Here is a 24,076-nt window from a genome sequence, read left to right on the forward strand (position 1 = left end):
GTGACTACAATACAGATAATGATCACGATATGTGGGTAAGGGCGCTAAAAAGCAAGGTCAGCAGCACCGTTATGTGAATGATATACAGATGAGTGTGGAGAAAATGTATTAAATAATAATAATAATAATAAATTGGAATGCAATGTTGCATTCACACACAAGACTTGAAATGACACCTGCGATAAGGGGGGGGGGGGGGGGCACAGAATAGCCCTCAACAAATGTCAGACAAAACACAGCAGAATAACTAGATAAATCAAGAATAAAATACTGGCGTGGATGTGGTTAAAAAGGAGGCAGGTGACTAAGTCTGTAGCTGAATGGCTTAGAAATATGGGTGACTGAGCCACTTTATGGCACATTAAAATCTCACACTACTACTCCTGTGGTTTTGGGCATCAATGTGTTGTCCCTCCCCCCCCCCCCCCCCCCCCCCCCCCCCCCAACCACCACCTGTAGTAACTCAAGGCTCTCCCTTTTGTGGATGCAAAACGGCCGCATTGCCCATGGACGGTGGTGGAACAGTCGTTCCAGTGGTGGCTGCGCAACAGAAATGGATGCCAGTGATTTTGGAATGGACAAAGTTCTGTATGCTTGGCATACCACTAGGAGAAGGCATCTAATAGACAACGGGGGGCTAACTAGCCTCTGCACACAGGCTAGCAACTGGATTCATGCAATAAGCACCTGTTGACAGTCTAACACCCTCATGGTGAACTGTATCCAGCATTCTGAGGTACAAGGGCCTTGCTGATCCATAAACCTGGCATCCATATTCAAGCTGGGGCTGCACAGATGCCCTATGAAATTGGAGCAGCCACGCCATGTTGGCTCCCCAAGATCTATGATTGAGACATCTGAGTAGTTGTTTTTTTAAGGAGACATTTTAACCCCTCATCAAAAGTGAGGCCCAGATATTTCACCTTTTCCTTACAAGTGAAAACAGTAGCCTCCAGTGTTAAAACAGTTAAATTAAGAAGAGAGTGGGAGCAATTAAAATTAACATGAACAGTTTTCTCCTATGAAAATTTAAAACCTGTGGTATTAGACCATTCCTTCAACTGCCTGAGCATCAAGTGCAATTGAGGACCTCAGCACAAAAAGGAGATAACGCTTCTTTTCCTGTAACATACACCAGGTCCTATAAGCTTTAGAATCTTATCTGATTATCACCTCGGTGGGAGAAATGGATAAATACTGAAGATATCCCTATTTTGCACTGAACGTATATGGTCCAGTCAACATTAATGAGACCATGTTCGACTTCTGAAATGCAAAATGAAAGGTATCCCCTTTTTGCACTGAGGTCTTCACCTGCTGAGTAGCTCTTGCAAGGTTGAAAGATGCACAGAAGATTGAGAAGTTGTTCACAAACAAGTAACACAGCATAGGACGCTGTACTGTGGACATAATACTGTTGATTGCAATGGCTAATCCCATGACACTTAAAACACTCCCTTGAGGGACACCATTCTCCTACTTCAAATGATCAGACAGGTCATTCCCGACACTGTATCAAAAATACATGTCTGAGAGGAAGCACTGTGTGAAAGTGGGTAGGCAGCCATGGAGCCCCACTGATAGAACTGCAGCAAAATATAATACCCCCAGGTAGTACTGTAGGGCTTTTCCAAATCAAAGAAGACACCGATAATGTGTTGCCTATGGAGGAAAGCTTACTGAATTGCTGCTTCAAGTTGACCTAGTTTACCGAGTGTGGAGTGATACCTCCTGAACCTGCAACAGGAGTGACATAGCACGGGGCTGGATTTGAGAAACCACAATAGGTGGTGGTTGAGCATACACTTCAGTGTGTTTCCTATGCAGCTTTTCAGACTAATGCTATGATAACTACCAGTGTTAGCCCAATCGTCTGATAGTTTTAAAATCATGATTAAAACTGATTCTTTCCATGAGATGGGAAAGTCTCCTCTCCTCCAAATTTCATTAAAGAGCTCCAATTTCATTAAAGAGCTGAAGGGGGACCTACTTTGACCATGGGTCTAACTAGTTCTACATTCCTCAATGCTGGTGGGATGGAAATCAAAACCAATCCTCTCCTGTGTCTCCTGATAATGAAGGAGAGCTGGACCCAGGTTAGAATCAGCCATAATGGTTTTATACAATTGATCCATTACCTGAGCAATGTCTCCCAGCAATCTTAGGAGATACCCCAGCTCTCATACAGGTGCTACTGGCAGTCATGAGTTTCATCTTGAGATCCTTCTGATGGCTTCCCACATCTTAGGTGCTGATGTGGATCTATGGATCAGGAATGCTTACCAAGACCAATGCTTAACTATCTGAAATTATTCTCCTCACCTTTGCCTGCACCACTCAAAGTGTTGCAAGATTTGGATCTTTAGGACACAGATTTAATCTCTGCACAGCCACCCCCCTGTTCCTGATTGCAGACGATGCTCATCATTCTACCAAGGCACAGACTTTCTCCTAGACGTTCTCGTTTGTCAGGATTGATGCACCAGCCGTCTTTGAGAATCACAGCAGTAATGTGATCAACCCAGTCCTGGATGCTGTCACACTGCTCTAAAACAGCTAACTGCCCTTTAAAGCATCCAGTTAGCCTCTCTGAATGGCCATCTCACCAGCTTCCTCTTGGGATCTGCAACATCAGACAGATGGATCCACATATGGTAGTGGTCGCTGCCATGAAGGTCATCGTCCACTTCCCAGTGAGCAGTGTCTGCAAGGGCAGGCATGCAGGAGGAGTGGTTTCTGGTCATAGACAAATCTGGAACTGTGCTAAAATGCATAGCTTGACCCTTGTTCATTAATATGTCTGTCATTTGTGTCAGATCCTCAAGTATCCAACCTTTGGGGCAAGAGGTGTTAGTTCCCCATAGTGCAGTGTGTGTCTTCTAAAAGTAGAAAGGGATGACTTTGTTCATCGAGAAGATATGCGAGGACCTCACTGTCAACTGACTTGTGGGACAGTAGATACACAGAGCACACCGTGGGCCACACAACATGTGCCACTATCAGAACAGCAATTGCTTTTAGCACTATGGTTAAGGGCACAGGTGAGGAGTGGAATATATCCTCGACTGACACTGCTACCCCACCTTTCACCCTGTCACCAATAAGATCATTTTTTGTGTAGAGGTGATGTGCATCAGTCTGTTTAAAATGACTCTTTTGGAGACAGAGACAAAAAGATCTGTGCTGTATGAGGGGTCTCAGTTCCTCAAGATGAGTCCTCTATACATTCTTATTCCACGATAGCATGGGACACATTTCAGTTGTGTGGTTTAAATTTATCCTATCCCTGCACTGGGCTGGTGAGGCACTTGTGGAGTGAGGGGGAGTGGGGGGTTTGCCTATGCCCAGTGCCAAAGCATCGAAATCCATGATGCCTTCCTCATCAGTCAGACATATCAGAATGACGTCTGATGGCACCTGGGACAGCCTCTGATTCAAATGTTGTAACTGTTTTCCTGCTCCCTTTTGCTTCGAAGTTGATGGAAAGTGGATTTTGGCAGGCACTATGCTTTTGGAATGTCTTCACAATGCTCACTTCAAAAATATTCCTGGTCTCATCTGTCGCAGGAGCCTGGATCGCTATGTCTTTACTCACTTTGCTTGGTATGTACAGGAGCAAGTACACATGCTAGTGGTGGCCAGTGGTGCACTGGACATTGTCTTCATTGAAGTGTTCACCTTGGGAACATATTTCCACACCATGGAAGCATATGAACCAACAAAAAGAGGGGATTTTTTACACTTGATATTCTTTTTTGGCTTCTGCGTAGGTAATCCACTTGGTGACTTGTATTTCCCGAATTTTGCATTCCTCAGCAAAAACAGCACAGTCTTGGCTCCAGACAGGAGACGGGCATGCAGTACAGGATTCATGGGCTGCCTTTCTACACCTCCCACAGGTTGCTTCACTTCCCTAACTCAGTGTGTATGGCCAAATCACTGGAATTGTAGCACAACATAGGTTTAGGTACGTAAGTCAGATGAACCCTGCCACAATGTGTTCAGACAGTTTTCGAGATTTGACGGTGAAAAAGAAGGTGGTGGTCTTCTCAATATTTCAATTATTCCTTTCTGTCCTCCAGTGTACATCCACTATACCCTGCGATACCAATTCTTGTTTAAGTTCTGAGATGACTATGTCCATAATTTCACAGTATGTGACCACACCCTTGCTTGAATTGAGGAGTTATACAATGCAACAATTAAGTCACACTCACTCAATTTTCCTGACTTCGTAAGAAGATCCACTTGCTTTGCCCCGTTAGTCTCAACCAATAAGGACCTAACTGTCAACTACATTACAGATTTTTCATCACAACAGTAGAAATTCCATTACCACCAGTACTGTAAAGTCTTCCAGACTTATTTTAAAAGCTCTCATGGAATAAACATGTATTATATTTTTAAAAAAGCACTCCAAGAACACACACAAAATTATGAGAATCTTGTCTCTTGCAGAACATTGTCTACAGCATGCCTTCCCATATCAAGGATAGAAACAACTTCCTTTGTTGCCTCTCAGCCATTCTCAACCCATCAACCATCTGGATCCCTGCTAGTCACTGTTGAACATTTCCCTGAACATCCACCAAACCCATAACCCTGCCTTTGTCAAACACTACCTCACTATGTTTTACAGGCTCCAAACCCACAACCTCATTCTTTAAACACCCAGCCAACTACGCCCTTACTCATAACTACTTCTCCTTCACTGGAGAGCTATAGAAAGAAACCCATGACACAACTATGGGCACCCACATACAACTTCTTACAACATCCTGTTTATGGGTTATCTAAAGGAAACATTTCCAGTCACTCAAAATCCTTAAAACCTTGCCTAGTTCAGATATGTCAGTAATATCTTCTGATCTGGCCTTCATTCCTCTACAGCCTTAACACCTTCTTGTCCTACTTGCTTCGATTGGTCCTCCTCAACACAGTATGCTACCATCCTGGACATTTAGTGCCCTCGCTCCAACAACTCCATCAAAATTGCTGTCCATATCAAGCGCTCTAACCACCAACAGTACCTCCATTTTTCCATACTAAGAAATCTCTACCGCAGAGTGCAGCCACACAACAACGGCACATCTGCAGTGATGAGCCTTGCCCAGTATGCTTAAGTTTATATTAAGGCCTTCACAGACAGGCATTACCCTCTAAGTCTAGTCTACAAACACACCTCCCACACAAAATCAACACATTACCTTAATTCTCCAACTACCCTCATGAAACACCTTCAAATGAACAGCTTCCATATCACCTAGCATCATCCCGAACTGAAACAACAAACCACGCCTTTCACCTAGGCTTCATCTGTGTGCCATTATGCCTAGAAATGAGGAATTATACCTACCCTACAGGAATACTATTCTGATCCATCCTTATGTCACTTGCTTGTAACAGAGCATGGTACAACAAACCTACTTGTTCTTATACCACTCCTGATGCCAATTTTTTTATTTGATCATGTACAACTGTTATACAAAATAGCTAATTCTTATTCATGCTATATTTCATTAAAATTTATTATTCATAGGCTAGTTTTCAGACTAATGGTGATAATAATACATTTGGTTCTCATGGAAATATTTTGTTTAAAGAGATATTGGTAATTGATTATACATGCAAACCAAGAGAAGATGAAATTACCTCTGAACAAATAGATGTTTATTTCTAAATTAATACACACTGAAGCACCAAAGAAACTGGTACAGGCATGCTTATTGAAATACAGAGATATGTAAACAAGCAGAATACAGTGCTGCAGTCAGCAACACCTATATAAGACAAGTGTCTGGTGCAGTTGTTAAGTTGGTTACAGCTGCTACAATGGCAAGTTATCAAGAATTAAGTGAGTTTGAATGGGGTGTTATAGTTGGCATTCAAGTGATGGGACACATCATCTCCGAGGTAGTGATGAAATGGAGATTTTCCTGTACAACCATTTCACGAGTGTACTGTAAATATCAGAAATCCAGAAAAACATCAAATCTCCGACATCAGTGCATCCGAAAAAGGAACCTGCAAGAATGGGACCAAAGATGACTGAAGAGAATTATTCAATGTGACAGACTTGCAAACCTTCCACAAATTACTGCAGATTTCAACACTGTGCCATCAACAAGTGTCGGCATGCGAACCACTCAACAAAGCATCGTCGATATGGGCTTTCAGAGCTGAAGGCCCACTCGTGTACCCTCGATGACTGCACGACACAAAGCTTTACACCTGTCTTGGGCCCGTCAACACCGACATTGGACTGTTGGTAACTGGAAACATGTCACCTGGTCGGGCAAGTCTCGTTCAAATTCTATCAAATGTATGGACGTGCATGGGTATGGAGACAACTTCATGAATCCATGGACCCTGCATCTCAGCAGGGGACCTTTGAAGCTGGTGGAGGCTCTGTAATGGTGTGGGGCATGTGGAGTTGGAGTGATATGGGTCCCCTGATACGTCTAGATATGACCGACAGGTGACACATATGTAAGCATCCTGTCTGATCACCTACATCCATTTACGTCCATTGTGCATTCCGACGGACTTGAGCAATTCTAGCAGGACAATGCGACACCCCACACGTCCATAATTGCTACAGAGCAGCTTGAGGGACACCCTTCTGAGTTTAAACACTTCTGTTGGCTACATGATTATTATTGAGCATATCTGGGATGCCTTGCAACATGCTGTTCAGAAGTGATCTCTACTCCCTCGTACTCTTACTGATTTATGGAGAGCCCTGTAGGATTCATGGTGTCAACTCCCTCCAGCACTACTTCAGACATTAGTCAAGTCCATCCCACTTTGTGCTGCGGCACTTCTGTGCGCTTGCGGGGACCCTACACACTATTAGGCAGTTGTACCAGTTTCTTTGACTCTTCAGCATACTTCATTTGAAAGCCCTCATTCTCCACTTTTCAAGAGATTTTTTTAGTTTTTTCCAAAAAATTCATATTTCAAAAGTTATTCATATTCAAAACTTTCATGTCCTCAAATTTCCAATTTTAAATTGTGATTATTTTGAGAGTTCAGTGCCATGGTCTTGCAGCCCAAAACTTTTTGATTCAAAAAATACCTGCTTTAGTAAAATATCTTGTTAATTTGTTAATTACTCAAATTAGAAAATTTCACTTCCTCAAAATATTTTGTCAGACTTTGGTAATCCCAGAATACCTTAAAATTAACCTCATAAAGTAGTACCTATTATTTTTGCTACTGTTTTAGTTAAACCCATCTTAGAAGGAGACCACATGACAATCAGATTTTTTGAATTTTTAATACTTGGTACATGAAGTTCACAACTCAAATATTAATCCCCTAAAGCAGTTTGATGCAACTCACAAATCCTCAAGAAAATCAATTCTGAAGTTTTCCAAGCATCATTAAATAGCTAAATCTAGTTTAATTTTTCCATGGGCCATGTGGCATGCATGTTCTAAGAGCATTTCCATGAAGTGTAGAGAAAAATATAATTTTTAAAGAGTGTTTTTTTAACACTGATATTTTATAGAAGGTCAGTACCCAATTAAGAATGTGTATTTGCAATGAAGAGTGGAATTTTGTGTGATATGTAGTTAAAAATATGGCTACACGCATGTTTCATCATAATTAACAAGTATATATGTGTTGATTAGCATATATTTGATGAACATCATATTTAAATGATATAGTCATTCAAACTAAATGGAACAAAATGAAAGAAAACTAATAATGACCATAAAAATACATGAACCAGCAATTACACCTCAAGTGTTACAAGCCTTCCCCCACCCCCTTCTAGCAGAGCATGTGGGGACAAGTGAAGTGAACAGATTGTCAAAGACATATGTGCACTGTTACAGCGACTGCTTGAAGGCTGGTTGTGAGGGAGAGCGTGAAGAGTGGTAGCACTGTTTACAAAAATAGCCACTCTTTCTTTAGCCTTGTCTCCCCCAAGCTCGTTCTTTTTGTAGAGTGTAGCCATGTAACTCAGGTCTGTCAGAGAATTTAAAATGTGTCTCCTAAAGGACGAGAAGCAGTAGTCTACCCTGAGCTAATAGACATTGTTCCTCCACATGTGTCCTGAACCCATTCAAATTCCACTGAAGTGTGAAAGCCATTTGCCCTGTTAACTTCTGTGGTGGTGGTGGTGGTGGGGGGGGGGGGGGGGGGGGCGATGGTTACTTGAGGGACTCCCTGTTTCCTGCAGATAAATGTCAATGTCTATGCCATCAGCAGTTGCATGATGTGATGGCTTCGGACTGGGACATTTGGCCTGTTGTTTTTCATCCCCAGCTTGGTTTCTTTGGTTTTGGGGGACAGCTGTTTAACAAAAATATGTTTCATGTTCTCTTCTCCTGTCTGCTGTCGGGCTTTTTTATTCTTGCTGACAAAGTTCAGCTGCAACCACTAACTTGGGTGTAGGAAAGCTCAGTTTTTGAACTTTCTGTGTAGATTTCCAGCTACATTTACAACTGCAAGTAGATGTGCTCTGCTCAGCTGTCAGCTTCTTGGTGTCAACATTAGTTTCCTGTGCTTTAGCCAACAATAAACAAAGTCACACAGCTAGTATCAGTAGTAGATATTAAAAGTCACAAACTAAGTACAACACTGTGCATAAAATTCCTTGGTGTCCAGATAGCTAACAAGTTATAATGGCATTAATGACAAAAATAAATTAATGAAAAAGCTCAATTAAGCGTTATGTTAACATGTGGACAAGGGTGTTGCCTTATATTGCATATTTTCACTCTCTACTGTTGCAATGGAATTATGTTCTAGAACAATGTGTAAAGTAGATAACCACACATATTGTAGAGGAATCTTTAAAAGTTCTTGAATTTCTAACTCTCACTCTGAAGTACATTTATGCCTTAGTGGCTTTTGTTGTTGACAATAAATAAAATTACTGTTTAACTGTGCTCTACATTGCTAGAATACAATACACAAAAATAATTTTCATTTAGACTTTGGCTTCTTGTCTAGGGTTCAGAATGGACTTAATTTGTCTAGTGCACATGTATTCAAAAATCTCCAATTCAACATAATGACAGGAATTGTGAATCCTTACCAGTTTACAATTAAAAACATGCCTCAATGAGCATTCCTTGCACAAATTACCTGATTATTTAGCTTCAAGGATTGTAAATTCCTACTAGCTGTACAGTAAGTAGCAATGTTCATTATTCAGCTGCATGGCAAGTAGCAGTGTTTTGTAAACAGGCCTCTGTTGTTGCAGGTGTTGAAAACTATTTTGTTTGAAAGATATTGCTTGTGTCTGTGTATGTGCGGTTGGATATGGGTGTGCACGCGAGTGTATACCTGTCCTTTTTTCCCCCTAAGGTAAGTCTTTCCGCTCCCGGGATTGGAATGACTCCTTACCCTCTCCCTTAAAACCCACATCCTTTCGTCTTTCCCTCTCCTTCCCTCTTTCCTGATGAAGCAACCGTTGGTTGCGAAAGCTTGATTTTTGTGTGTATGTTTGGTTTGTTTGTGTGTCTATTGATCTGCCAGCACTTTCGTTTGGTAAGTCACATCATCTTTGTTTTTAGGTATATTTTTCCCACGTGGAATGTTTCCCTCTATTATATATATATCTAAAAAGAAAGATGATGAGACTTACCAAACAAAAGTGCTGGCAGGTCGATAGACACACAAACAAACACAAACATACACACAAAATTCAAGCTTTCGCAACCAACGGTTGCCTCATCAGGAAAGAGGGAAGGAGAGGGAAAGACGAAAGGATTTGGGTTTTAAGGGAGAGGGTAAGGAGTCATTCCAATCCCGGGAGCGGAAAGACTTACCTTAGGGGGAAAAAAGGACAGGTATACACTCGCGCACACACACACACACACATATCCATCCGTTTATCGACCTGCCAGCGCTTTTGTTTGGTAAGTCTCGTCATCTTTCTTTTTAGTGTGTATGTTTGTGTTTGTTTGTGTGTCTATCGACCTGCCAGCGTTTTTGTTTGGTAAGTCTCGTCATCTTTCTTTTTAGATATATTTTTCCCACTTGGAATGTTTCCCTCTATTTTATATATATATATATATATATATATATATATATATATATATATATATCTAAAAACAAAGATGATGTGACTTACCAAATGAAAGTGCTGGCAGGTCGACAGACACACAAACGAACACAAACATACACACAAAATTCAAGCTTTCGCAACAAACTGTTGCCTCATCAGGAAAGAGGGAAGGAGAGGGAAAGACGAAAGGATGTGGGTTTTAAGGGAGAGGGTAAGGAGTCATTCCAGTCCCGGGAGCGGAAAGACTTACCTTAGGGGGAAAAAAGGACGGGTACACACTCGCACACACACACATATCCATCCACACATATACAGGTCTGCTTGTGTCTGTATATGTGTGGATGGATATGTGTGTGTGTGCGAGTGTGTACCCGTCCTTTTTTCCCCCTAAGGTAAGTCTTTCCGCTCCCGGGACTGGAATGACTCCTTACCCTCTCCCTTAAAACCCACATCCTTTCGTCTTTCCCTCTCCTTCCCTCTTTCCTGATGAGGCAACAGTTTGTTGCGAAAGCTTGAATTTTGTGTGTATGTTTGTGTTCGTTTGTGTGTCTGTCGACCTGCCAGCACTTTCATTTGGTAAGTCACATCATCTTTGTTTTTAGATATATTTTCCTTCGTGGAATGTTTCCTTCTATTATAACTATATATATATATATATATATATATATATATATATATATATATATATATATATATATATATATATATATATATTGTGTGTGTGTTCAAGTAAATATTGAGTTACTGTTAGGAGACAAACAGGACCTTTAATCAAAGTAGCAGCTTTCCTATGAAAATGTAACAGGTAATTTTTGGCTGGTGTAAGCACAAATAGCTCAAATGGCTCTGAGCACTATGGGACTTAACAGCTGTGGTCATCAGTCCCCTAGAACTTAGAACTACTTAAACCTAACTAACCTAAGGACATCACACACATCCATGCCCGAGGCAGGATAGTTAATTGTCAACAGATTGACAGCCTACATTTCTTACTGCTACTGTTTTCTTAATGTATCCTTCAACTCAGTCTAGATCCTGAAGGTTCTCCTTCTTGATGCAATCTACAGAAAAGGATACATTAATGAACTACTTTGAGAGGGGAGAATAAGGTTCCAATAATTGGCAGTCTAAATCTTGTTCCAAAATAATATGCTCTTTACAACAAACCATATCATGACCAATAGGTTCCCTATTTTTAAAATAATTTCTACCACCTTTACTTATGTAGTCCCTTCCTTCACTTTCTTCACACATTTCAACTCCAAAACCAAAGAATTTTGTTTGCTCTGGACTGTGCGAGTTCATTTTCTTTTTGTGATTCTGGTGTGTGTCCCCAGGGCTTCTGCATTTCATACTGTTAGTTTTATGTTTCACTGTCTTTCAGACATGTCCGAAATAACAGATATCATTGGTGATCTTGCAGCTCTCGAAAAATGAAATTACAATGAAACCCAGACCATTAGCTGCTTACAGGTGTTAAGAAACATCAAAGGGAACAGTTGAAAATGTGTGCCCCAAGCGGGACTCGAACCCAGGATCTCCTGCTTACATGGCAGACGCTCTGTCTGACTGAGCCATCAAGGACACAGAGGATAGTGCAACTGCAGGGTCATATCTCTGGCACACTACCCGTGAGACCCACATTTCCAACTTTCTGTCCATACACTAGATTTGTAGTGCCCCTGCCCACTACACCCATTACTCAATACAGTCAATCTACCAATTCCCATTAGAGTTTGAGCAGATACCATCTTCATACAGATAAGGCTCACCAGCCAATGATCTTCTTCAGTGTGAATGCGCTCACATGCTCAAACTCTTACGGGAATCGGTAGATTGACTGCTGCGAGTAATGAGTATAGTGGGTAGGGGCACTACAAATGTAGTGTGTGGACAGTAAATTGGAAATGTGGGTCTCACGGGGAACGTGCCAGAGATAAGTCCCTGCAATCACACTATCCTCCCTGTCCTTGGTGGCTCAGTCGGACAGAGCGTCTGCCACATAAGCAGGAGATCCCGGGTTCAAGTCCCGGTTGGGGCACACATTTTCAGCTGTCCCCGTTGATGTTTATCAATGCCTGTAAGCAGCTAATAGTCTGGATATCATTGTAAAATCAAAAAGTTCAAAGCTCTTAAAACAATATCTGAGCCTTCCCATGCACTACTTTGTTCCCATCTATGAACTCCAAAGAGATCTTGGCTTAATCTTTACAGTGTCATAACTCCAACATTTCATACCACGAATGATTGTAAAGAAAATCAATTACAAAGCACTTACCCTGAATGGCATGCTCCCCCGTTTGTCCTTCTGTTCATACATAAATCTGACAAATCCAGTCATGGGCCTTTTTGGTTTACCCATTTCTTGCATTTTCTAAAAATTGTTACAAAGAAAGAACTATTACAATTTTACATTATGAGACATTTACAATACAGACTTGTTCTGAGGTATAAACAGTATAATATAGCAATTAAAATTTAAAAATATGTCTAATTAAGTTACTTTTTACAACCAACTCATGAAGATATTAGACCACATTATAGTGAAATTGCCAGTTTCAGAAAAATTGTTTTGTTACATTGAGAAAGTCTGTTAAAAAAACTTTGAAACTGATACAATTGGTCTCCAGTAACTACAGCAACATTCACTGCACTTAAAAGAAAATTTTTAAAGCCAAAATTGGGTTCAAAACATTTTTTTGGCCAACTTCAACAGGTAAGACTGTCATCTTCAGATCTTTAAAAACTTTCTTGGCTGTACATTGTGTTCATCACTCATGCCACATTAACATTTTAGTGGAGAGATATTACACATTCAACACAAGTTTGTCAAAATTAAAATTACAAACCGGTTTGTCACAAATAAAAATAGACAAAGCTAAAATGCACCTTGTGGAACTTGGCATTTCTACATGTTTTGAACATAATGTCTATTAAATTTTTTTTTTAAGTACATATGTTTCATCCCTTCTCATTTCTCATTATGAGAAATTTCAATTCACAGTGCCATCTAACGGAGCTATCTACATTACTTACATCTTAACCCCAGCAGGATTAGCAATACTGAAGAACCTGTCACTTCCACTCAATACCCCTAGCCAAACCGTAACAACTTGCATACCTATTCCATCTACCACATCCTAAAAGCTTCCTTAATGCCCCATAAGATATGATACTCTCACCAATATCATCAACTACTTCATAAAAATCCTAGAAGATCGCAGAGACCATATAGACGAAGAATCAAGCTCTACTAAAAATGCCATACTGACAGCAGCATACTTGGGTAAACAAGAAGATTTTGGTAATGAAGACTGGTATGATGATGAACGGAGACAGGCAGTGAAACAGAAAAAGGAGACAAAACTGAAATGCTTACAGTAATATACAAGATCAAATCAGGTATTATCTAATGAAAAGAGAATGAGGCAGCCAGAGTGTATAGGGGAAAAAAAACTGGTAGCCATAAAGAGAAAGATAGGGGAGATGGAAGAGCACTATTAAGAAAATTAATGAAGGAACTCAAGAATATAGACAAAAAATAACAGCATATAAGGACAAAGAGGGAAATTTGCAAAGAAATAAACACGATGTTCTGGCTACAAGGAGAGAACATTTCAAGGGAATTCTGGAGGGCAATCCTATCAGGAGAGTGCAAGCCACTCCACTGCAATGCAGAGCCAGAGACGATAGACCCCCCTCATCATTAGATGTGGTACCTGTCTAAAAAAAACTAGAAAGCACCATGAACTGACGGAATAACAACGAAACTGTTGGAAAATGGGGGAACTGGTCTCCATAAGCGAATCCACAAACTTATCAAGTTGATATTGGTTATATCCCGCAACTAGTGCTTGTGCGCTGAGTACAATATCACTGCACGTGTGTGTTTGAATTGGAATTGGCCACCAACAGTATCAGTGAGGGTGGGCACTGGAGGCCGCCTGTGGGACGCGTGCACGTGGCGAGACTTCCACCGCACCATTTACTGGTAACTCACACATGCGTATGTGCACGGCAGCGCTAACTGGTCCTCTTGTGCACCTTTCCAGAGGGCCATTCACATCAGTGTACTGTGTCTTGTTATGTGGGGATTCACAGGAGTCTGTTTTCCATCTTAATTGAGTGCTTCATGAATAAAGCCATATTTGGATTACTTTGGACCAGTCTCACGTACTGCCTAGTTACAACATAACTGGCGACAACTTAGGAATTGTTTCCGTGGGTACAATCTTTATGTGCATTTTCATTACGTTTATTTATTATGAACAACACGCTACGAGCCTCGATTGGACAGTTTACTTTGGCTGTGACCACCTTGTCGGCTTCCATTAACATACAGGGTACCATTCCACTGGTCCATCCACCCGCATTCCCTCCGTATGACGATTCAGCCGAAAACTGGGATGCTTATGACAAAAGACTCAGACACGACTTTTTGGCTTTCAGTGTGACAGATTCGAATCTGTGCAAAGTGTTCTTCCTCTCGTGGATTCCACCTAAGGTGTATCACTTACTGCATCAACTTACCCATTTACAAGAACTGGCAACACTTCCTTTTGATCACATGTGTAGTTTATTGTCAAACTACTATCGCAAACGAGTGCTCATCGTAGCGGCGAAGTTGAATTCTACCAATGCCAAAGAAACCAAACCAATCGTACAGGGCCCGGACATCCAAACGCAGCCTTAGCCGTAAGTGTCACTTCATTACTGATGCCCATAATGCCTCTTATGCAGACTGTACGGTGAGCGACACAATTACCTGCTTAGCTCCGGACAAGGAAGTGGCTGAAGTTCTGCAAACAGCACAATCTTGAGAAGTTTTTTGGGCAGCAGGTGACCAAATTGAAGAGTGGGATGATGAGGCAGTAGTGTCACATGAAGTGCCCATTAGAACAACAGATAGCTTGCAGGAGGAAGTGGCAATGGTGGCAGTAAACATGCGAACCCAGTGACAAGCTGACCGAGGCCCACACAAAGCCGCTGCAATCGCCACAGCACTAGCATCAGCATTCTCTGTTTCCATCTTGTCCTTCCTGTTTTGTCCAGCATAAAATTAGGTGTGCCTTAAGTGCTGGTCTACTTGTAATATTTGCCAGAAGAAAGGCCACATCGCCTCCACGTGTCGTTCACCGACGGTTGCTCAGTATACAGACATGGACGTATACTGTGTGACTTCAATATTAGTGACTTCTCCAAGTTGTTTACCGAGTTAAGTGTTTTTCACCAAGTGATCCAGTTACAAGTCAACACAAGTGCTGCAGTGACATTATTTAATTCTAAAACCTATGCGAGTTTAGGCTCATTGCTGTCGATACAGGTCACACGGAAGTTGGCCAGCTATAACAAACGGGACATTGCACTGTTGGGACAATTTACGGAATCTGCCTCCTACAAGTCAGTGGTTTGGTCCATTATCTTTTTGTTGGCTGCCAATGCCAGTACTGAGAACTAGTTCAACCTGGATTCATTTCAAGCATTTGGATTTTCTATCACTGATGCAGTTCACCGTGTATCCAATCAGGTACTATATTCTCAGTAGGAAACACTGTGTGAGGAGTTTTCAGACGTGTTTCTGGACGGTATAGAGTGTGTTAAGACTCTAATCTCAAGGGTGGAGAAACTAGATGTGGCTAGTGAATGGTCATCTCTGCTGGCTGTAGTTTGTAAACTGTCCAGAAAACTTCACATCCGTGGTGACTTCAGTATTACTGTTAATGTGTAGTCGATCGTGGATACGTATCCTCTACCACACCAGAGCAACTGTTGGCAAAATTATCGGATGGCCATTACTATTCTAAAATTGATTTGTCTGAAGTGAATCTGCAGGTTCCAGTGGGTGAAGAGTCTCGGCATGTTTTGGCTTTGAATACTCCTTTTGGTCTTTATCAATATTAGTGCCTTCGTTTTGGTGTGGCTAGTGCCCCTGCTATTTTCCAATGATTTTAGAGTAATTTACTATGCCTGCCCCAGGTTGCATTAATTATCTGGATGAGACTATTATCATGGGCTCCTCTATGGCTGAACACTTGCATAACTCATGCACTTTGTTTTCTGTCATACAGTCCGCAGGCTTACTGAGTAACCTCGTAAAACCTCAGTTTCTTCAGCCTTCTATTGTTTATTTGGGATTCAGGGTCTCAGGGATGGGGTTCACCCACTGCTGTAAGGTCTATGACTCACCCCTCATCCATGAAGGAGCTTTAGGCCTTCCTAGGGAAGATAGCTATAAATTCCTGCCAGGGGCAGTGACCTCGGCCCACCTGCTGCATGCCTTGTTATGCAAGAATGTACCGTTTTTGCTGGAGCCTGGATTGAGAATGTGCTTTTCAAATGTTGAAATCCAAACTACTCATGGCTCCTTTGTTTGGCTATGTTCTCTCCAGACCAGAACATAGTTCCAGTGATTGACACCTCACAGTATGGCCAGGCATGGTACTCAAGCACCAGAACGCCAATGGCGCTGAACAGCTTTTGTCTCTAAATCTCTCACTCCAGCCCAGCACTGTTACTCTCAGGTTGAGAAAAAGAGGCTCTTGCCATCATCTATGCTCTCAAGAAATTTCACGTTTTTTCTGTATGGCTCCAAGAGTCACCTTATTACTAACCACAAACCTTTCCTTGTTTAATCCTCAGACTTCCTTGCTGGGTGAGGCAGCATATCGCCTCCAATGCTAGGTGCTGTTCTAGTCTCACTACAATTATGAAATCCGTGTTTTACCCAATTACAAAATTCATTTTCAACCCACATCTAACCATGCTAATGCAGACACCTTGTCCCGTCTTGTTGTGGTTCCCGATCCCAACTTTGACCATGAACAATCGCTTTGCTTCCATCTTGACATTGAATAGCAAACCATAGTCAAGGTTTTCTCAATTACGAGATTGTATACAGCACCTGCCATTACCGCCGACCTGGTTGTCAGCCTGGCTGGCCAGATAAACTGCCAGATCAGGATTCAGACCCTATGCACAATTATTTTTTCTTACAGTATCACCTCTGTGTTTTTGAAGGAGTTTTGCTGTTGTCCACGGAAGACCTCATTCCCAGAGTAGTCATTCCTGCCACATTACACTGTGAGATCCTACACCTTCTCCACCAGGGCCATTGGGGTGTTTCGCGCCCTAAACCATCAGCTAGGAGACGTGCTTTTTGGCCAGAGATTGGTGGAAACATTATCCATTCTGTCGTGGCTTGCGAGCAGTGTGCCTGACAACAAGTGGCTCCCATGCCCATCAGCCATGGGAACACATTCATGTCAACTTTGCATATTCCTTCTTTAATTCCTATTGGTTTGGGATGCATTTTCCCAGTTTCCTTACATTCTCCAGTGTATCTCGACGTTGGCTGAGGTCACAATTCATAAAGGGTTTCTTTGCTATTGAGGGGTTGCCTTGTGCTTCAGTTTCCAACAATGGGCCCCAGTTCATTTCTCACACCATTTAACTATTTTATTCCCATAATGGCATTCATCACGTTATGGCTCCGCCATTCCATCCTCAATGAAATGGTGAGGCAGAATGACTAGTGCTTATGTTCAAGTCCCAAAGGAAAAAGTTGGTTGTGGATTTTTCACTGTATGACGCCCTTCTCCATTTTCTGAGCACCTATCACTTCACACCTATGGTGGAGTGGAGCCCAGCTGAGTTGCTTCACAGCCAGCACCCATGCATGCTCCTCCACCTTCACTGGGCTCACGAGGGTTTGGTCGCAGGCCCAAGTGGATACCGACTATAGTTGTCTGGTGCCGGGGATGCCATCTGTATGTCCATACAGTGGATGGGCTGGTGGAGTGCCACCCTGATCAGTTGTGCCCCTGCTAGCCACTGGAAGCTACCGGTTTGCAGGTGTAGCAACCATCGAAGCAGCCAGCCCCATTGCCCTCCACCACAAGCCCATTGTCGCCTGCTATGGTGGTGCACCCATCCCATCGGCTGCCTCCTCCACGTGTGGTGTCCTGTTCCATCTCTGGTCTCGGATCCATTGCTACAGCCTGCTGTTCAATTCAGAACACCTCCACCGGACAGCTTTCCATCATCACATCATCCATCATAGCTGGTAGGTGTGGCCCTGCCATTCCACAATGGGACCTGCCTTGTGATGACTATGTCAAAATGGTAATGGCACCCTCCTCTACAGTGCTGTCCTCTGGCACCATGCAGATCCACTGCCCTTGAGCGAGCATGTGCCCCCTCGCGTTCCGGCCCTATGCTCCAGTGCTCACCCAGCACAGCATCCCACTGGCATCTCCTCCGTTGCCTGGGGGTCCTCTTCACACGAGGGAGAGGTGTGTTATATCCTGTGACTAGTTTGTGCTCACCGAGTGTGGTGTCACCGCATATGCACATTTGCATCAGCCATCAATTGCATCAGCACGGGCCACCTGTGGGAAGCATACACACAGCAACGCGACCGCCACACTGTCTACCTGCGACACACACATGTATATGAGTGGAGCAGTGCTAGCTAGTGCCCTCTTGCATGTCTTTCCAATGTGCCATTCACATCAGCGTATTGTATCTTGTTACGTGGGGATTCATGAGAGTCTCTTTCCTGTCCTGGTTGAGTGTTTCATGAATTTGAGTTACTTTGGACCAGTCTCATGTACTTCACAGTTAAAACCATATGGAATTGGGAAAGAATCCCAAAAGAGTGGACCTTTGGGGGGTAATCCACACAATCCATAGAAAGGAAACAAGACTTCTTGTTCAAATTACTAAGGACTTATCCTGCTGAATGTAACCTACAAGACTCTCTCCAGAATAATCCACAACAGGCTGGTTCCAAAGGCAGAAGAGATTCTGGGAGAATATCAGTGGGTACTTCAGTCTAATACATCAACAATAGATCAGGTATCTGTACAGAGGCAAATACATGAAAAGACATATGCGTACAGTACTGAGCTTCATAACCTCTATGTAACTTCAAGTAGGCCTTTGATAGTCTTGACAGGGCAGAAATGCTAAATGATTAGCTACTGCTTGGTATACCTTCTAAGTATGCTTCATTTATCCAAGCAACATTGGCTGGTTCCAAGGTGGCATAGCGAGTGGATGGAAAACCCAGTAAATGGTTTAGTATTCATAATGGAGTCATACAAGGGGAGGCCCTCTCTACAATGTTCTTTTTTTCTTGACTCTTGAAGCAGCCATTCAAAAGCTTCAAATATCTGGTTACACAGGTACAAACTTAGATATGTGGTTATGCTGATAATGCAGCAATTATTAGCAGAAGAAGAGTTTTACTTGAGGGAACAAAAGGTGAGATGAATGAAGCGACACTACATAGAGGTCTTGCTATTATTGAAAAGAAGACTAAACACACGAATTTCACAAGAAGGATGAACCATCAGCAGTTGGTTTCAATTTTGAACATGTGCAAAACTTTGACTATCTGGGATCTAATATTAACAGGACAAATTCCATGTCAAATGAAATAAAACGGCACGTCCTACGTAGTATTAGATGCTCCACACATTTAAGAAATTGTTAACCTCTAGGTTATTAAATAGGCAACTGAAACTTCAAATTTATAAAGTCATAATCAGGCCAGATGTAACCTACAGTAAATATGAAACAACACTAATGAGTGCTTACGAGCAGCAGCTCAGGATATTTGAATGCAAGGTTCTGCTCAAGATCTATGGGGAAAATCAGGATAACAATCGTTTCTGGAGATCTAGAATGAACACTGAACTGGATTGCCTCATACAAGGAGCTGACACTGTTAAGATCAATAAAAAGTAAGAGAATAGCCTGGTTTGGACATGCCTTTAGGACAGACACTGGATGAACAATTAAATACATTCTTGAATGGAGGTCAAATGGAAGGAGAGAGCGAGGACAGCCAAGAAAGCTGTGGATAGAGAGTGCAGAAGAAAATATAAAATCTCTGAGAAATCACACAATGGAAACTCTAGGCAGGAATATCAACAACATAGGAAAAGACAGATTGCTTTATACTGTAAAGAAGACACATCAAACTGCAGACAGGTACAATTAAAAGACACTCACATATAGCTTTCGGCCAAAGCCTTCAGTGTGCAGGGACTATACTGCCAACAGGTACAGCATTAGAAGGTTGTGGGGCAGGGAGGTGCGGACAAAAGGAGCAAAAAAGGAGAGGAGCAGGAAAAGACAGGCAGAGACACTGGCAAAGGGCTTAAACAGGGTGTGTGATGGAAAGACTGTTTCTACTCTCTCTATCCTATCACCTCCTCCCCATTCTCATCACCTGCCCTGTTTATCTGCAGCCCTCTGCCAATGCATCTGCCTGTCTTTCCCTGCTCCTCTCCTTTTTCCCCACCTCCCTGCCCCACAGCCTCCTGACGCTGTACCTGTTGGCAGTCTTAGTACCTATACACTCCACCAGACAGTGTACACTACTATCCCATGCAAGGTTGTAACACCATAGAAAGGAGGAGGAGGAGGAGGAGGTACTGGTGGTGGTGATAATGACAAAGAAATGACAGAAAAATCATATTGCACATCTATGCAGAAAAGATCAGTTACTTGCAAGGGGAACATTCCCAGGTGTAAATAAACAATCTTGATAAAAGTTGGGTATGTAGAAGGGTCAAAATAATGCAATCCATACTTTTTGTTTTTGCCCAATTTCACTTTTATTGTGATAACCACACACACACACACACACACACACACAAAAGCGCAACTCACACACGCGACTGCAGTCTTAGGCAACTGTAGCCACAATGCGAGCAGCAGCTGATCATGCATAGATGCTGCTGCTCGCAGTGTGGCTACAGTTGCCCGAGACTGTAGTTTTGTGTGTGTGTGTGTGTGTGTGTGTGTGTGTGTGTGTGTGTGTGTGTGTGTGTGTGATCTGATTTTGATGAAGGCCTTACTGGCCGAAAGCGTTATTTGTGATAGTCTTTTTGTTGTGCCTTCCTGCAACTCAGCACTTTTACTTATTTTTGTTTTATATTTTAAATTATTTTCCATCCCGAGTGGAGTTTGCTGGTCTCCCATCAGGCGCCTCCCCAGGTGGCAGATAGGGGAATGCTCACCAGATATGGTGGGTACTGGGGAAATAAAATACCCGGGGTGGACCAAAACTAGCAACTGCTGCCTTGTAGTATGATATTGGCTTATCAAAGGCTAAAGGAAGAAAACCTTGAGTAAAAATTACCTGGGCCTCCGGGTTGGGGGTTGTGCAGTGGGATAGCTCCTCACTCACATAAAAACATAAAAATGCTAAAAAACCTAATAATATGCCTCAGAAAAGTTGGAACTTTGAGCGACGAACTGGCGATGATAAACGGAAAATGATGTTTGGATACTGGAATGTGCAAGGTATTTCCACGAAAATAAATTTACTACCTGCAGGACTTGACATGTTCAACATGGATGTACTCTCTGAAACAAAGAAGAAAGGCCAAGGAGAAGAAGAACTGGGTAATTATGTACATATCTGGAGTGGGGTATCAAAAGCAGTAAGAGCCAAAGCAGGAGTCTCCATTATGATAAAGAAATCATGGAAAGGAAGAATCACAAATTGGACATTCATCAATCAACGTATTATAAATGTTGGAAAAATATACCTAAAAACAAAGATGATGTGACTTACCAAATGAAAGTGCTGGCAGGTCGACAGACACACAAACGAACACAAACATACACACAAAATTCAAGCTTTCGCAACAAACTGTTGCCTCATCAGGAAAGAGGGAAGGAGAGGGAAAGACGAAAGGATGTGGGTTTTAAGGGAGAGGGTAAGGAGTCATTCCAGTCCCGGGAGCGGAAAGACTTACCTTATGGGGAAAAAAGGACGGGTATACACTCGCACACACACACACATATCCATCCACACATATACAGACACAAGCAAACATATTTAAAAAATGACATTATTTGCTAGGAAAGTTGTGATTATTGGCGTATATGCACCCACGAACAACACAAAAGATAAGGAGAAAGATACATTCTGGGCCACCCTCAGGGAGACTACTGAAAAAATCCCAAGAAGAAAGGAACTGATTATCATGGGAGATCTGAATGGGAGGGTAGGAATTACAGAATCCTGTAGAATAGTAGGAAAACATGGAGAGGATGAATATAATGACAATGGGGAACAATTGATGGCAATTTGTGAACATTTTGATCTAAAAATTACCAACACATTTTTCAAACATAAGGACATTCATAAATATACTTGGCAACAGAACACTAAAGAACTTCGTTCTATAATAGATTATATTATCATTAGGCAAACAAGTAGTTTCAAGGCAGTAGATGTCGGATCTTATAGAGGAGCCCAGTGTGGATCAGACCACTATCTAATAAAAATGAAGTCTTTCTGGCCATGGAAGAATGCAAGGAATGTTACAAGTAACATAAATAAAACGAACCAGACTGAGAAAGATGAAAATTTACCTTTTAATAGTGACAGCCTACAAGACAAAAGTATGAGAACACTCTTTTCAGTCAGGATGGAAAGGAAACTGGTTGAATCATCTGAAAGAAGTACAGAGAAAATGTATGACTATATAAAAGCTAATGTGAAAATCATAGCAACAGAGGTGTTGGGTAAAATAGATAGCAACCACAACCGGGCAGCAGACTGGTGGTCAGAGGAAAGAGAGGTCCTCTGTAGAGCAAAACAAAATGCGTTCCTTCAGTGGTTGAATGATAAATCAGAAGAAACAAGATCAATATACAAGGAAAAGAAGAATGAAGTGATGAAAAAAATAAGGATGGCAAAAAATGAAGCATGGGAAAGAACATGTGCCAAGGTGAATGGCAAATTAGGATTTGGGAGAGCAAAAGAAGCATGGTCAGTATTAAAAGGGCTTCGACAGGATACAAAAAGCAAAACTAATCTCCAACTGATAAAACAAAAGGAATGGGAAGAGTATTTCCAAAAATTATTAGATGAGGACAGAGAAGAATATCTAGAAGAAGGAAGAGTGGAAGAAAAAGGACATGAAGATGATGAGATCCAAATTTTAGAAAGTGAAGTACTTCAGGCGTTGAGAACAGGAAAGAATGGTAAATCACCGGGACCAGGCAATATCAATCTGGAGTGTCCAAAATATAGTGGTGACAAAATTGTGAAACTGATAACACAGCTCTTCAACAAAATGATACATGGAGATTCAATACCCAATGAGATGAAGCTAGGTTACATTAATACAATATTTAAGAAAGGGGATCGGAAAATTTGTTCAAACTATCGAGGAATTTGTGTTACAAACACATTAATGAGAATTTTTGCGAAAGTAATTAAAAACAAACTGGAAAAAAATTTTAGAACCCAAGAAGAACAATGTGGGTTCACCACTGGGAGATCATGTGTAGACCATATTTTCACATTACAACAGATTTTGGAGAAACATAGGGAAAAATCAAAAAATATAGGATTAATTTTCATAGATCTAGAAAAAGCGTATGATACTGTTTCAAGAAAATTACTTTGGAGAGCACTACATATGGCAAACATAAACCCTTCCTTGATTAAAATAATACAACAGATGTATAAAGATAACATTTGCCAAGTGAAAGTTGGTAATAAACTTTCACAGAAATTTAGAACAAGCAAAGGCCTTTTACAGGGCTGGCCCATGTCACCATCATTATTTAAAATCTATATAAATATTAGCCTTAGAACATGGTCTCGTAAATGTAATAGTATGGGATTAGAAATAAGAAATGGAGTTTACCTACATCATTTATTGTTTGCTGATGATCAAGTAGTCGTAGCACAAGATGGGGAAGATGCTAACTATATGTGCAATCAACTAGCAGTAGCATACAAAATTTGGGGTTTGAAGATTAATTACCAAAAAACAGAATACTTGACTAATGATTCAGACGAGCTATACATTGAAGGAAAGAAAATCAAAAAGATAAACACTTTCTGTTATTTGGGATCCATTTTAGAAATCGAGGGAAAATCAGAGTCAGAAAACAATAAAAGAATTAGTAGCGGACGGAGGGTCATTGGGATGCTTAACTCAGTCTTATGGAGCAGGAATGTAATGAGCAGAACTAAAAAATTAATATACAAATCCATATTAGAGAGAGTGG

The 24,076-nt window shown here is 41.6% G+C and overlaps 1 protein-coding gene across 3 annotated transcripts in view; it reads right to left on the reverse strand.

The window, feature by feature from the left end:
• LOC126161872 (transcription factor A, mitochondrial) overlaps positions 1-24,076 on the reverse strand; it is a 114,394-nt gene that overhangs the window by 44,951 nt on the left and 45,367 nt on the right. For all 3 annotated transcript variants that reach the window (XM_049918000.1, XM_049917999.1, XM_049918001.1), the window contains exon 4: positions 12,306-12,401. In XM_049918000.1, the coding sequence (XP_049773957.1) occupies positions 12,306-12,401 (96 nt within the window). The remainder of the gene's footprint in view (positions 1-12,305; positions 12,402-24,076) is intronic.

Source organism: Schistocerca cancellata, chromosome 2 (genome assembly GCF_023864275.1).
Source record: "Schistocerca cancellata isolate TAMUIC-IGC-003103 chromosome 2, iqSchCanc2.1, whole genome shotgun sequence".
In the NCBI taxonomy this organism is placed as follows: domain Eukaryota; kingdom Metazoa; phylum Arthropoda; class Insecta; order Orthoptera; family Acrididae; genus Schistocerca; species Schistocerca cancellata.